The 13526-nt window shown below is 44.1% G+C and overlaps 1 protein-coding gene across 1 annotated transcript in view; it reads left to right on the forward strand.

Annotated features, from left to right (window-relative positions):
• Nucleotides 1–13526, forward strand: part of TSPAN7 (tetraspanin 7) — a 171260-nt gene that overhangs the window by 139082 nt on the left and 18652 nt on the right. The window contains exons 2-5 of the mRNA XM_037822173.1: nucleotides 1638–1826; nucleotides 7609–7683; nucleotides 10152–10247; nucleotides 11761–11916. Of these exons, the coding sequence (XP_037678101.1) occupies nucleotides 1638–1826; nucleotides 7609–7683; nucleotides 10152–10247; nucleotides 11761–11916 (516 nt within the window). The remainder of the gene's footprint in view (nucleotides 1–1637; nucleotides 1827–7608; nucleotides 7684–10151; nucleotides 10248–11760; nucleotides 11917–13526) is intronic.

Consider the following 13526-nt stretch of genomic DNA (forward strand, 5'->3'; position numbering starts at 1 on the left):
TCACAGCGACATCTGGGTTCTTGGTTTTCTTAACTCACTAAGGAACTTTTCAAAGGAATAGACTTCCTCTGGGTCACCTTCTCCCAAATATTAATGTCAAACACTTTCTCCTCTGGACCACATCACAGTTATTCACCCTTGCCCTATAAAGGTAGCCCAGAATTAAAGCTATCAATTCTGTCTTTTACGGTGATGGTTCTATAGAGAAGAGGGGCTATGGAGGCGGGGGTGAGGAGTATCACCCAAGCTCTCATTGTTTCGCTTGTGGATACCCCCCCCACACACACACACATACAAATAGGTGGAGCCCACCCTCACTCAATGGTGGGAAAGGTACAGGGTCCAATCCTTTTCCTGCACAGAGAAACAAAATGATAGTGGAGCCCAGTGGTTCCAAGTTGCAGAAATGAGTTTTCAGAGAGTTAAAGGGGAGAGGCCTAGGTTTCTGCACTGACCCAGCCATTTGGTTTGTTGTGTAGCATGTACTTGGTGGTGTTCACTTACAGATGCTAAGGAACAGTGTGTTGATTGAAATGGGAACCCTTGGAGAGGTGGGTATTGATTTGTATCATGCTGGTTTTCTCCAGCTTCTCACCTTGCTTCCTCACTTGAGTGGGCAATTTGGGCAGGAATCTGAGGTGTTTGGTGTGGGATATTGGGCAACAGGGTTGGACAAAATTGGGGAAGTGCTCCCTGGGACACCCAGGCTGCTTTTGAGTCTCCTAGGATGTCAAAAATGGTAGCACTTAGGAGGCTGTCGGTTTGAACGAGTTGCTAAGCTATGGTAAACTGGAGGAGAGATCAACTGGGGAGATGGTTAGAGACTCAAATCCAACCACCAGCTCTAGCAGCTAAAGCTGCTGGAGTGTGTCAATTGCAGGAGATAGACAGGAAGGCAGCTCTGAGACTATCCTCTGATCTGGGGGCCTGACTGATATAAGATTTTAGATTTTAGGCTTGCTGTGGGGATTCCCTTTGGACTGGTTAATGGGATTTAACAAATCCCATTACATCTAATTCCAGCTTCTGTTTCATTTCCTTCGTTGTTTTATATTGAATAAAATATTGTTAAATAAGGCAGCATGTCAATATGGATTGAAAAATATTTTAAACATGTTTTTTGTAGAGTTTTTTTTTTTTCAGTAATAGTCAAGTTATTTTTTGTAATAACTTGAAACAGTTATGGAGAGTTTCAAACCCTCCTTAAAACATTGTGCAGGGTGCCCTCAAAACATATTGCATACACACACGCCCCTGAAGAGGATGACTCGAATGCTAACTGGGGATATATCCAGCTTGATGCTGGGGCAGCAGCTGGGGAAGGTTTTCAGACTTGTCTTAAGATGTACATTTTAAGCAGCTTAAAAAAAGAGATTTTTGTCGTTGACTTGGCTTCCGGTTAACACAGTAACTGCATATGGGATTGTGTAAGGGGCAGATCCAATCATACAAAATCAAAGTGCCTTTACTCCATGATAATTTTAAAGATCTCTGACATTTCCCACTCTTCAGGGAATCCTACAGCCAGTGCCCTCTTGCTCATGGAAACTTGAGCCTCCAGATTCAGGCCACATTGCTCTGTGTTGATTCTCACTTCTCCCAGAAATGGATTCACACTCCCCGCTCTCCCTTTTCAGATCACTGGGGTGATCCTGTTGGCTGTTGGAGTCTGGGGCAAACTCACTCTCGGCACCTATATCTCCCTCATCGCTGAGAACTCCACCAATGCTCCCTACGTGCTCATTGGAACTGGCACCACTATCGTCGTTTTTGGCCTGTTCGGATGCTTTGCTACATGCCGCGGCAGCCCATGGATGCTGAAACTGGTGAGTATGCCCTAACAGCATGCTGCTTTTCCACTTCCTTTTTAAAAGTATAAATGATATGAAGGTGAAGTAGCTCTTCTTGAGATCACAGACAAGACCTTAATATTCATTGACTCTAATTTTAGTCCAGACACTTAACCTGATCCATCCTTTTATCCCCTAGAGGGAAACACAACCCCAAACCCAGCCTGGCATAATACATCCAGCCCTGGTCCCTCGAGATAGATGATGACATAGCAATGGCCAGCAATTCTGGTAGGCCATTTATATCCTCCTGGCAGGATGCCCTGCTCCAGTTTTGAACTTTGTCTTAGAAATCTCCTCAAGCATGTGATGTGCAGCTTTAGTGAGGAAGGCAGCATCCTGAACATAAGCAGACTTTCCGCTCCAAGTTCCCATCGGAGAAATACTTTCTGCCTCCTTGAGCCTGGCCATGCTTGAATACATGTGCCTACTCTTCTCTAAACCTGCACTGCCTGATTCAGTGCTGTGGGCATCGAGCTAAGCCAGAGCCTCCCTGCTCTGAGGGTTGATGCAGTGCCAAGTATTTGCTTACTAGGCCAGTGCTAGGGGCTTTTGCTCTCATAGAACAAAGTGTTGATGTTTCCCAAAGGGTAAGGACAGTCTTTGTTGAAATGCTCATATTGTGAGTCTTGGCCTAATTCTCTGCTCTACTATGCTCTTCATTGATAAGAATTAATGTTGAAGAATTTTCAGATAAAAGGTTGACAAGGGCCTCTCCTCAAAAGAAACTTTTGTTTAAAAGGATTTATTGTACAGCCAGTGTTGTGAACCTCTTGTTTAATGGGATGAGTAGGAAGTGGAGAATTAACTTCAGAGGCACAGAAAAGAAAGACTTTAAAAAAGTAATCTGTCCCAAACATGGGAGGAGACCTGGTCTTGAGACCTGATTCTGACATCAACTGACTTAGGTCTTTAGTGGTAAGGGCATAACGTCTTTGGGCCTTTGTCCCCAAAGCATAATGTCATGTGTTCACCAGTACAGTTTCATAAAGAATAATTTCACTGCCCTAAAAATGCCCTATGCTCCCACCTATTCACCCTACTCCTACCCCCAAACCCCAGGCAACCACTGATCTTTTTAGTGACTCTAGTTTTGTTTAGGTCTTATTTTCATGTTTTGTTGTCAGTCACATTTTCATATTTTCATGTGATGGAGACTTAGAAATTAAATAACCTGCCCAAGTTCACACAGCTGATAGGTGGAGAATAGGGATTACAATCCATATATCTTTTTCCAAAACCAGGACTATTTCTACTATAGTATTTTCTTTTGAAAAAAAGCTATAACCCCTACCACCTATATGTAGTACAAGCTCTTTCCAATTGGCTTTTGGCCAAGGCCTTCTGAAGGCTACCCTCCAGAAGCTTCTGAAGGCAGGGAGCTTCTCCAAGACAGAGAACTGCTGTTCTGGCTGACGAGAGTGGAAGTCACTTGGTTAACTGTCAGTCTAGAATTTCACAGTCCTCGTGTAACCTCATTAATCACAAAATGACTGAAAATAACCATTTCCACTTTACGGAGGCCCAGAGAGGCTGCCTCTTTCCTAAGAGTTAGTTTCTGGCAAGGCAAGCACTCAAACCTAGGAGGACTTCTGCCCGACAATTCAAATGTCCTTTCTACCGCCTGCCTCCTGACAGTAACTTTCCTGCATGACTTAATGGTGGAGTCTAGGGCTGGTGTGAGGCACTCTCTAAAGTAAAGTGTGCTTCTAATTGTATTTTGCATTTTGTATGACATTGAAAGAGAAAAGTAATGTACATAGGATATTCTACTCATTATTGGGCATTTGATATTTTAGTGGCTGTGCTTTAAGTGTTTTTAGGGTATTTTATTAATATTTAGAAAGAAATTGGCATTTTATGCCAATATTTCCTTCTTTTAATATATGTGTTACTAGCTGAGAAAAATAATTTATGATCCTATGCTCATATGTATACTTTCCATGACATATGTACACACTTTGCAGGTAAGTAATATGGCCGTGTACAGTCTAGCCAAATTCCACAGTGTCACTGAGGGCCATACCAAACATTCAGAACCATTGTATTTCATTTTTGAGATGAGCAGAAACAGATTGTAAGGCATGTACCTTCTCTTCTCGGTAAGGAATAGACTGTCTTTCCTTTAATCTGCTTTCAATGTCACAAAAATGGAAACCCTTAATGTTTCATAATCCTGCGTAGCGCACACACGTTCATACTCAACTTGGCAGGTACAAGATGCATGATGTGAGCAAGAAGCATTAAGGGTTTTTAGATGCTTTTAAACATTGTTAGTCAGTAGTGTAGCACATATTTGCTTTTGTAAAGACTGGAAGCTCCATGTAGTGTCTAGAACGAGAGCAGTAAGTAGTGCCGCCACCCCACCTCCCTCACCCTAAGTTAAGGAGCGTTGTATTCAGGAATAACTGCCATTCTGAAGAGGAAAATCCTCCTGTGCACATTTCTTGTCTTTCAGCCAGGATGGGGAGGATGTAATTCCAAATGAAGGGGTGTTGAAGCCATTTCATATGAGGTGTGGCTGAGAAAACTGAAGGGATTTACTCAAACAAAGAGAAGCAGCAGGTTCACATCATGGCTGTTTTCACACATATGAAGGGCCATTATATAGAATTGGGGTTGGGCTGGTTCCTTGTATTTCCTGAAAGTGGAACCAGCACCAAAGAGTGGAAATCTCAAGTAGACAGACTTGTGGCCAAGGGAAAGGAAGTCTTTCCAGCAATTGGAATTATCTAGAAACTGAATGGGCTGCAGGGGATGGGAGTGGAGGGGTAGAGGGAGGGACTCATAGCTACTAGATGGAGGTTGCACAGATGCTAGATAACCCTCATGTCTTAGTTTGCTAATGCTGCAGAATGCAAAACACCAGAGATGGATTGGCTTTTATAAAACGGGGATTTATTTTGCTACACAGTTACAGTCTTAAGGCCACAAAGCGTCCAAGGCAACACATCAGCAATCGGGTACCCTCACCGGAGGATGGCCAATGGCCTCCGGAAAACCTCTGTTAGCTAGGAAGGCAGCTGGCATCTGCTCCAAAGCTCCGGCCTCAAAACGGCTTTCTCCCAGGACGTTCCTCTCTAGCAAGCTTGCTCCTCTTCAAAACATCACTCCCAGCTGCACTCTCCTCCTCCCCCTGAGTCAGCTCATTTATGTAGCTCCACCGATCAAGGCCCACCCCGAATGGGTGGGGCCACGCCTCCATGAGAACATCTCATCAGAATCATTGCCCACAGCTGGGTGGGGCACATTCCAAGCAAATCCAACCATCACCAAAACACCTGCCCCACACAAAACCACAAAGATAATGGCATTTGGGGGACACAATACACTCAAACCGGCACATTCCACCCCCTGAACCCCAAAATGACATTATCTTTCCAAATACAAAATATATTCATTCCATCACAATATCACAAAAACTTAAATCATTTCAGTAACAAAAGTTAAGTACAAAATCCCATCAAAATCAGTTTAGGCTTGGTCAGTTCTAAGGCATAATTCCCCTCTAGCTGTGGATCTGTGAACCTAGAACAAGTTATGTGCTTCCAATATATAAAGGAGAGACATTCATAGGATAAACATTTCCATTGCCATAAGGAGAAACAGTAAGGAAAACAGGGTTAACAGGAGCAAAACAGTTCCTAAAACCCACAGGACAAAGTCCATTAGATTTCAAAGTCCGAGAGTCATTTACAGAACAATGTTGCATCCTTGGGGCTTGAGAGAGTGGGAGCCTAACCCTTCCCAAGGGCCTTTTCTGCAGCCCGTTCCTCTCCAAACACTTAGGTGAGTGCTCCAACATTTCCACACATTGGGGAGACCACCTTCTCGGCCCCACCCTCCTCAAACATCGGGGCAGCTCCCGGATTCCCTTCCATCTCCGGGTCACACGCTCAACCCCTTCAGAACAGTGTGGTGGCAGCCAGGCTCTCCCCAATTCCCTGGAAATGTGCTCCACCCTCTTTGGGACCTGAGGTGGCAAAACTCTTCCAGAGCATCGAGGCGGAAAGCCCGCCCTCGATCTCCAGGGCAAACTCACCCTTTCCATGCATGTGGGCTGCTCTGCTCTCCCAGCCCTAAACCTCTTGACTCCAGACCTCAACCTCCATGGCTCTGTCTTTGAAGAGATTTTTCCTTTAATTTTTTCCTTGTCTGTCTCCTCCAGTCCAGACCGGCAATGGCTCCGTCTATAAAGATCTCGCAAAAATTCTGTTGGCTTTGCATGAAGCATGCAGGGGTCAAAGCCATCAGACAATAGGAGTTTCCACAAATCCTTTCTGCTTAACTCCTTATCCAATCTTGGCTTGTCCTCAGGTTGGGCTGTAGCTTCTGGGATTCTACCCACTGGAAGCCCGTAATTTTCCAAGCCATCAACTTCTGGTTTCTTTGAACCCAAGAGTTCAGTTCTAAGTTTCTCTCTCTCTGCTCGCATTTTACTATAAGCTGCAAGGAGAAGCCAGGATACGTCCTCCACACGTAGTCTGGAGATCTCCTCAGCTAAGTATTCCAAGTTGTTGCTTCCAGATTCTTCCTTCCATCTGACACCAGGACTCAATTTTGCCAAATTCTCTGCCACTTTAAAACAAGGATCGCCTTTCTTCCAGTTTACAACACATTCATCATTTCTGTTCAAGTCCTCATCAGAAGTATCTTTAGAGTCCATATTTCCACAAACAGTCTCTTTAAAGCAGTTTTGGCCTTTTCTGTCAAGCTCCTCACAACTCTTCCAGAAATTCCCCCTTATCCATTTAAAAAGCCGTTCCAACATGTTTGGTATTTGCAAACTCAGCAGCAAAAGCACCCCACTTCCGGTACCAAAATCTGTCTTAGTTTGCTAATGCTGCAGAATGCAAAACACCAGAGATGGATTGGCTTTTATAAAACGGGGATTTATTTTGCTACACAGTTACAGTCTTAAGGCCACAAAGCGTCCAAGGCAACACATCAGCAATCGGGTACCCTCACCGGAGGATGGCCAATGGCCTCCGGAAAACCTCTGTTAGCTAGGAAGGCAGCTGGCATCTGCTCCAAAGCTCCGGCCTCAAAACGGCTTTCTCCCAGGACGTTCCTCTCTAGCAAGCTTGCTCCTCTTCAAAACATCACTCCCAGCTGCACTCTCCTCCTCCCCCTGAGTCAGCTCATTTATGTAGCTCCACCGATCAAGGCCCACCCCGAATGGGTGGGGCCACGCCTCCATGAGAACATCTCATCAGAATCATTGCCCACAGCTGGGTGGGGCACATTCCAAGCAAATCCAACCATCACCAAAACACCTGCCCCACACAAAACCACAAAGATAATGGCATTTGGGGGACACAATACACTCAAACCGGCACACCTCACAAGGAAGGTGGGAAGAACGATACCCAGATATGGCGGAACTGGGTCCTGTGACCTCCAGAGTACTTTCTAGCTCAAAGATTGTGACAGTAAAAATAATGGCTATCTTAGTTGTTGTGAAAGGCCCTTCTAGATTTCTCGGTGTTGAGCCTAGCTGTCATGCACAATGCCAGTCTTTTGATGAGCTCTCTTCAGCATGTGCACCCCAAAATGCTTATGCATATTAGAGACACACCCCCCTGTATTTAGGCTCATGTGGAAAGATTTGGAGAAGAGTGTTTTCAAACTTTTTCAAAACTTTCTCTGGGGAATGTGAGGGTTTGTCTAATTTCCCAGAAAGTCATAACCTACCCCAAAGCAGCATTCTCCTTAATCCTGACATATCTGACTTTGCCCTTGTCCACTTTATTTTCAGTATGCCATGTTTTTGTCCCTGGTGTTCCTGGCTGAGCTCGTAGCTGGCATTTCAGGGTTTGTGTTTCGTCATGAGGTGAGTATACATAAATTGGAGAACGCAGTTAATGAGTCTTTGAGAGGAAGATTTTTGAAACCTCTTGAAATGTGTAGAGGGTACATATAGGCTCTCTGGTTTCTCCAGTGGTATTACTGTTTTCCAAATGTAATGTGATGTAGTATCAGCTGAAATTCCAATAAAATTCTAAATGCAGGAATTTTGCCAAACTCAAAACTTTAGTTGTTGACCCACACTCTATTTCTCTGTATAACTATTGCATAAAAGGATTCTCCACCCTGTTTTAAAGCAGTGATCTTCAATACAGGTTAAATATTCCTTTTAAAATAGCTGCTGCAGCAAGGCATAAATGTCTATCTGTCTAATAGAAGATTTCTAAAACTCAAAGCCAAGCCAAACTAATTGTCTTGCTGCCTTACAAATCCATTACTATACTCCCGAAATAGCAGTAAAGCCAGAAGTGGATACACATGTGTTAGAAAGGAAAAAAAAATAGCAAGATATAGGTGGAAAACACACAGGTTGAGTGTTGCTGTGGCCCTGTGGCATCATCTCCTCCCAGGCCCTGCTTTTGTGATTGGCCAAGTTAAGCTCCCAGTAGAGCTTGCCTAACGTGCTTTCTGCTCCTTGCTTATGGCCCTGGTGTTTCCCTTTACTGGAGGCAGCATCTCAGCTGCCAAAGCTGACGTCCAGAACCCATTTCATGTGGTGCTTGATCTAGAATTCGATCCCTCCCCCACCCTTCTTATGCTTGGGTGAGGTGAAGCCTGAAGAAGTCCCAGTCTTGACAGCCTTGTGAGACTCCAGGAGCAGCCTTGCTCACTAACCCCTGGGCCCTTGCCCATTTTCCTCCTGTGCTGCTGGAAGTAGGCTCCATGTCACCTAGGATCTGGAAATTCTCATCCACCTAACCTCTTTTCATCAGAAACACTTAGGAGTGGAGTGGGTAGAGGTAGCAATGCACTCTTCGGCCGCCAGTATTGGTCTTAAGTTTGGCTGAACGGTCAGATTCACGTGATTTGATAATAGGGACATAGCATGGATTTACTCAGAAGGATGTCGTAAAGGAAACACAGCTCATCTGCAGGGCATCAGCAGGCTTGTTTCTGCAGCAGGAGACCCCACAGTGGCCCAGGGCCTATTCTGTGTACTCCTCCCCACTCCAAGAGCCATCTCAGGTGCAAGGAAATGGAGTGACACTGGTAGGCATGGTAGTCAACTTGACTTAGAAACTCCAAGTAACTAGTATCTCTTGTAACTGTCCTGTGGGCATGGCTTCCAGTATCCCAGGAAGAAACATGCCTAGTTATGAGAGTCACTGTCTTAGTTTCTCAGCTGCTGAGACAAATACCATACCATGGGTTGGCTTAACAACAGGAATTTATTGGCTCACTGTTTCAGAGGCTAGAAGCTTGTTTCCTCCCTCAGCATCTTCTTGCCGGCTGACCATCCTTGGGGTTAACTTGACTTTTCCATCACATGGCAATCTCCTCTCCTTTCTATTCTGGGTTTCTTTGACTTTGACTTCTACTCCTCCAGGCTTTCTCTTCATAAAAGCTCCAGTAATAGGATTAAGGCCCACCTTCATTCAGTTGGCCACACCTTAACTAAGAGTAACATCTTCAAAGGGTCCTATTTACAATGGGTTCACACCCACAGGAATGGGTTATGATTAAGAAAGTATTTTCTTTTGTGGAACATAATTCAACTCACCACAGTCACCATACTTACCCCTAAGCTTTCCACCAGGTAATTATTATGGCCGTTTGCAGTCTTTCCAGTCCAGAGGAATTTGACCAATCAAGGGTCAGTTTTACCCTAAGCATTGCTGCCTGATAACACACCTGACACTCCATCTTTATAAGGTTTCAAGGGGAAGAGAACTTGCAAGTTAATCCATGATCAAATATGTTCATAGAGAAGGATATAGGGCTTTGTCAACACTTTATTAACATGAAAATGTATTGTTCTTTAACCTCTTTTTTTGGGCCTCATTAAAGACAGGTAAGTGAAAATTGGTTTTGCCCTCCTCCTGAATTGTAGAATAGGGATCAGTTTCTGGTCAAAACATCAGCTCTTCCTGCCCCCCGCCCCCCTCCCCAATGGCTTGCCCTTTATCATTATTCTGAGTAAGATCAGAGAAAGTTATAAAAAGAAAGATGGGTATTAATCAATTAAAAATTACTAGAAAACTTAGGCCTGAGCCATTTCAGAAACTGACTGGCTACTTCAGTGAGTCATTTAACAAGCCAGGCTTCCCCTAGAATGGGGGTGAGGGGAAATTTTTTTTTTTTTAATTCCTGAGCTACTGATCCCCTTCAAGAATTTTCTGAGCTCTTTTATCTCAAAAAACAGGGCGTTCCCTTCCTGGCCTACACTTATTCACAGACTTTCAGAAGAGGCTATTTTGGAGTAGAAGTTAGAATGAATCTGAGTCATTGTGGGCTGCAGTGGGCTAGAACCACTTTCTTCCTTGTCTTCCATAGATCAAGGATACCTTCCTGAGGACTTACACGGATGCCATGCAGAATTACAATGGGAATGATGAGAGGAGCCGGGCAGTGGATCATGTGCAGCGCAGCGTAAGTTCCGAGGAAGGAGGTTGGTGGGAACTACTGTGAGGTCTGGGTTTTAGACTTGTGGTCTGCCGGTCATGTTGGGCTCGTAGGCATCTGGTGTTGATTCCTGTTCTCCATCTCTTTGTCCAGTGCCCTTTCCAAGGGTTGACATCCAATACCTGTCCATGCTCCAGGTATCTAGGTAATTAGTGTCAAGAATGACCACTCCCTCTGGTGTGCTTTTCATCGGTAAGGATTGTGAGCATCCCAAGGAAAGCTAGCTGGCCCTTAAAATCTAAACTCTTGGAAAGGAGTTAGGCAGTGAGTACATGACAGCCTTGCTTAGAACTACTCCCAAAAGGTGGCTTTCTGGAAGGTGGTGTCTTTGGGCTGGATGGACAGCTCTGGTGACCTGTGTTCACTGGCTCAGGCAGTATGGTGGGGGTGAAGGGTGGACCTAGCAGAAACTGAGAATCTCTCAGGAATGTGAGTGGCCTAAGCTGTCTGGTGCTTGCAGAGGATGTGAAGGAAACAGAAGAGAAGTTTCCTGTCTGGAGAAGTGACGGTGGCAGGTGCTGGTGCCCAAGCCTCACTGCCCATCACGATCATCTGGGGCAGTTTTCTTTTTCTTCTCTTTACTCCAGAAGCAGTACTTTTATGTATTTATTGATAATTAATTTTGGTACAATTTCAAAGTTATGCAGAAAAGTTGTAAGGATAGTACAAGGAACTCCTGTGTACCCCTTACCCAGATCCACCAATTAATTATAGCTTTGTCCTATTTGTTTTAATGTTCTCCATATCAGGGGTTGGCAGACCTTTTCTTTAAAGGGCCAAATAGTAAATATCTTAAGCTTTGAGGGCCACTCAGTCTCTGTCATAGCTACTCAGCTCTACCTTTGTAGCACGAAAATAGCCATAGGCAATACATAAATGAATGGGTGTGCCTATGTCCTAATAAAAATTTATTTACAGAAACAGTTAGAGGTGGGCCGCGGTTTGCCAGCACCTGATCTCTCTCTCCCTTTCCCTCCCTCCCCCACTTTCGCCATCCCTCTCTCTCCCTCCCTCCCTCTTTTTCCCTCCTTCCCTTTCTCTCTCTCTCCCCCTCCCTCTGTGCTTCTTTTGTTTCTGAAATATTTATTCACTTTTCAGTGTAGATCCTCTGGGGAGCTTTTTAAACCACCCTTGCCTGAACTCCCCTATCAACAATCCTGATTTAGTTCACCTGCACATCTATAGCTTTTACTAACCCCCCAAATCACACAGGTGATTTTGATGCTCAGCCAGGATTGAGAATCACGGTTCTGTGGAAGTAGTAAAAAAGCCATCAAGATATGTAATCTAGGACTTACTCCCTTCTCTGAGCTCAGCTGGGCATCTGAGTGAGTGTAACTGTTAGTGGTGCTTCACCAAAGCTGTGCACAGTCTTAGGGGCGTGGTGTGTGTTTCTCTTTTTAAAGCTGCCAGGCAGCAAGTGAGGAAACCACCGCCTCCATCCACTGCACTTTTATCCTTTTTCTTTCCCTGTTAATAGCTGAGCTGCTGTGGCGTGCAGAACTACACCAACTGGAGCACCAGCCCCTACTTCCTGGAGCACGGCATCCCCCCTAGTTGCTGCATGAACGAAACTGATTGTAATCCCCAGGAGCTACACAACCTGACCGTGGCTGCCACCAAAGTTAACCAGAAGGTATCTACTTCCTCCAAGGCCTGATAATGAGATCAGTGGTGAATGTTTGGGGAGAGCTTTTATGTTTCTGTGAAATTATGACAAATAGATTAGAAGTGGTAGTACAGGAAGGAGTCAAGAATCTTCCTCTGCGGTCCTTAATTGCCCAAGAGAGCCACTTGAAGCTGCCCACTTCTGAAGGAGAAACTGTGACTCAGCTCAGCCGTGCATTCCTCTCTCTCTCTCTCTGCTAGGATCTACCAGGCACAGTTACGGAGGTTTAGCAAGTTGTTCCTCTTAGCCCTGATGCTATATGTCAGATAGGGAAGATTGGCTTTCTTCTTTCTCAGTGTCCTTTTTCTGTTTAATATGCCTTCTATACATGAAATTATTCGCAGCTGGGTGCCAGTCGTTAGCTGGAAGAGAGGAATAGAGTTGACAGATAGCATTTGATTCTGCTAGGAGGGTGGCCTTTGTTTTAGGGAGTTCTTTGCTATAGGAAAATAAATCAGCAACTCCAGTTCAGCTGACTGTCACCATCTCGACTCCCTAAAAAATTAGAGAAAAAGACAGTCAGTAGAAATTTAGAAGCTAATACATGATGGAAATGAAATTTCAGTTGTCAGAGAAAAGGGAAAATCAGTTTTCTATTTCACTTTACAGAGAACATGAAGACATGATACAACCAAGTGTGAAGGCTATCTACATTCTTTAACATTTAGAGAAATGCCATATAGAAAATGTTTCTATAAAAACAAAAAGTGGAGAAATACTATAGTTTACCTGAGGTTATGAAGCCACTGGGTAAAGTTTCTTTTCTCTCTAAGATAATATTATATTCTTCTGATATTTTCAAAATTCTATGTAATCTGGGCCAGCTAATGAATAATTCATAGAGAGAAGATAGCTATTCTCTCAAGATTAGAATGTTAAGAGATGGCTTCTGTATTTTACCCATTTAATGTTAGTATTTGTAGCATAAGTGCTGCAAGGCATTGCTGCCATTCTGGAAGCTTATTTTGTCATTCTGAGTTTATTGGTTTGCTATTGGCATGGTTCAGCAAGATGCTCAGTGCTGACAGCTTCTTGCCTTAGCTAAGAGGATATCTGTTTGTACTGGAATTTTCTTATAAACCCAAAGTGAGGCCTCATTTGTCCCTCAGTAGTTAATAAGGTGACTTCTGGCTTCTTTGTGGACGCCCACATCATACTGATAGCAATCAAAAGCAGTGGGTTCTCTTCCTGATGCACTCAAATGAACAATTCCTGAGAGACCGGGCTTCAAAGAGAGAAAGAGTTTATTGCGAGATGCAAAGCAGGAGATCAGCCTAAAAATCTGTGTCCCTGAACTGCAGTAATTCTGATAATTTTATAATATCAAAAGATGATCAGGTTTTAGAATAAGAAGCTCAATGGCTCGAGGTGACAAGGTTAGAGATGATCTAATTATTGAGCATGCACAGATTGCTTACATGCTTAGTAGCTTTGGAATTTGGGTGGGTTAGTTCTGGGGTGACTCAAGGCCCTTCATTAATAAACATTAGGGGCTGTCTTTAGTGATCATGAGACTCTAAAGTTGAATAACAGGATGAGGGGTAGAAGTGAGGGTCAGTCACAAGGTTTTTACAATC

This window comes from Choloepus didactylus, chromosome X (assembly GCF_015220235.1).
Source record: "Choloepus didactylus isolate mChoDid1 chromosome X, mChoDid1.pri, whole genome shotgun sequence".
Taxonomy (NCBI): domain Eukaryota; kingdom Metazoa; phylum Chordata; class Mammalia; order Pilosa; family Megalonychidae; genus Choloepus; species Choloepus didactylus.